The sequence below is a fragment of the Oratosquilla oratoria genome, chromosome 21 (genome assembly GCF_046742065.1).
Source record: "Oratosquilla oratoria isolate Oo_2021 chromosome 21, ASM4674206v1, whole genome shotgun sequence".
In the NCBI taxonomy this organism is placed as follows: Eukaryota; Metazoa; Arthropoda; class Malacostraca; order Stomatopoda; family Squillidae; genus Oratosquilla; species Oratosquilla oratoria.
The window spans coordinates 43826677-43827681 of record NC_134797.1 but is presented as its reverse complement, the minus strand read 5'-3'; the positions used below and the strand labels follow the sequence as shown (position 1 = coordinate 43827681).

Genomic DNA, 1005 nt, shown 5'->3' with positions numbered 1-1005 from the left:
GCCCATGCTCTGCTTAAGTGTCTCATTTGATCAAAATACACATATTTATCCAATTAAGAAGTTAGGACCTCAGTGAATGAGACCAGCTTGTCCCTGTGAATGAGCCTAAAAAACCGCGATGAGAATTGCGGTTCTTAATATAGGTAATCAAAAACATATTCGATTATTTGGATTTCTATTTGAAATAAATAGGGAATAGGTTAAGAGAGAAGAACATTACAACTATCCATCATGAGGGTCTTCTTAGTTGGGTGCTCCGTAGAGGTTCCTTGGGGAAGGAGGGGCGTAGACGGTGCGTTCCTCGCTTGATTCGGGCTCAGGGAAGTGGGCCTCACCCTCGTAGGTGACCTCGGCAATGTAGCCGGAGTCTCCGTCGACGTAGAAGGTCACCTTCTGCAGGCGTCCGTCGGGGAGCTGAACGTAGTAGGATCCCTGGGTTTGGTCGTCGTCACGGGCCTCCTGGTGGCCGAAGTCGTTGTAGGTTTCTTCGTCCTTGACGGCGTGGGAGAACTCGTACTTGGGATCTTCGTGGTAGTCCTCAGACTCGTGGGAGTCGTCGTGGCTCGGGGGAGCGTACGAGTAGGTGGGAAGCCTGTCGGGTCTCGCCATGGCGACGACCACGAGGGCAAAGGCAATTACAAGCTGAAACGAGGAAAAAGTATCTTTACGGTAATTCCTGATCAAAGTCGAAATAAACTTTATCCACGATATTATGTTTACTGTAATATGTCACCCATATGCTTCACTGTGACGATATAACTATGAACTAATGACATTTCTAGACTAGTTATCAAAATATTCTCCATTTAGAAACTGCGATGCATGAATGGCTCCCTACCTTGAGAGACATTGTGGAGTATGTGTTGCATTCACAGACACTCCCCCTGAGTTTTATATACTCACAGCCCCGTGTGACGTCACTAGCAAGGCCGAAGGTAAGAGCCAATTTTCAAGAACATCATTGGGCCAAAAAAACGAGCGAATAGTACCGAATAAATCAATAGA

At 46.7% G+C, this 1005-nt stretch overlaps 1 protein-coding gene across 1 annotated transcript; it reads right to left on the bottom strand.

Annotated features, from left to right (window-relative positions):
• Positions 1 to 243: 243 nt before the first annotated feature.
• LOC143037134 (cuticle protein 21-like) lies at positions 244 to 776 on the bottom strand. Its single transcript, XM_076205250.1, has 2 exons — positions 747 to 776; positions 244 to 642 (listed from the first exon to the last, which is right to left on the bottom strand). The coding sequence occupies exons 1-2, from the start codon at positions 774 to 776 to the stop codon at positions 244 to 246; spliced, it is 429 nt and encodes a 142-aa protein (XP_076061365.1).
• Positions 777 to 1005: the final 229 nt, after the last annotated feature.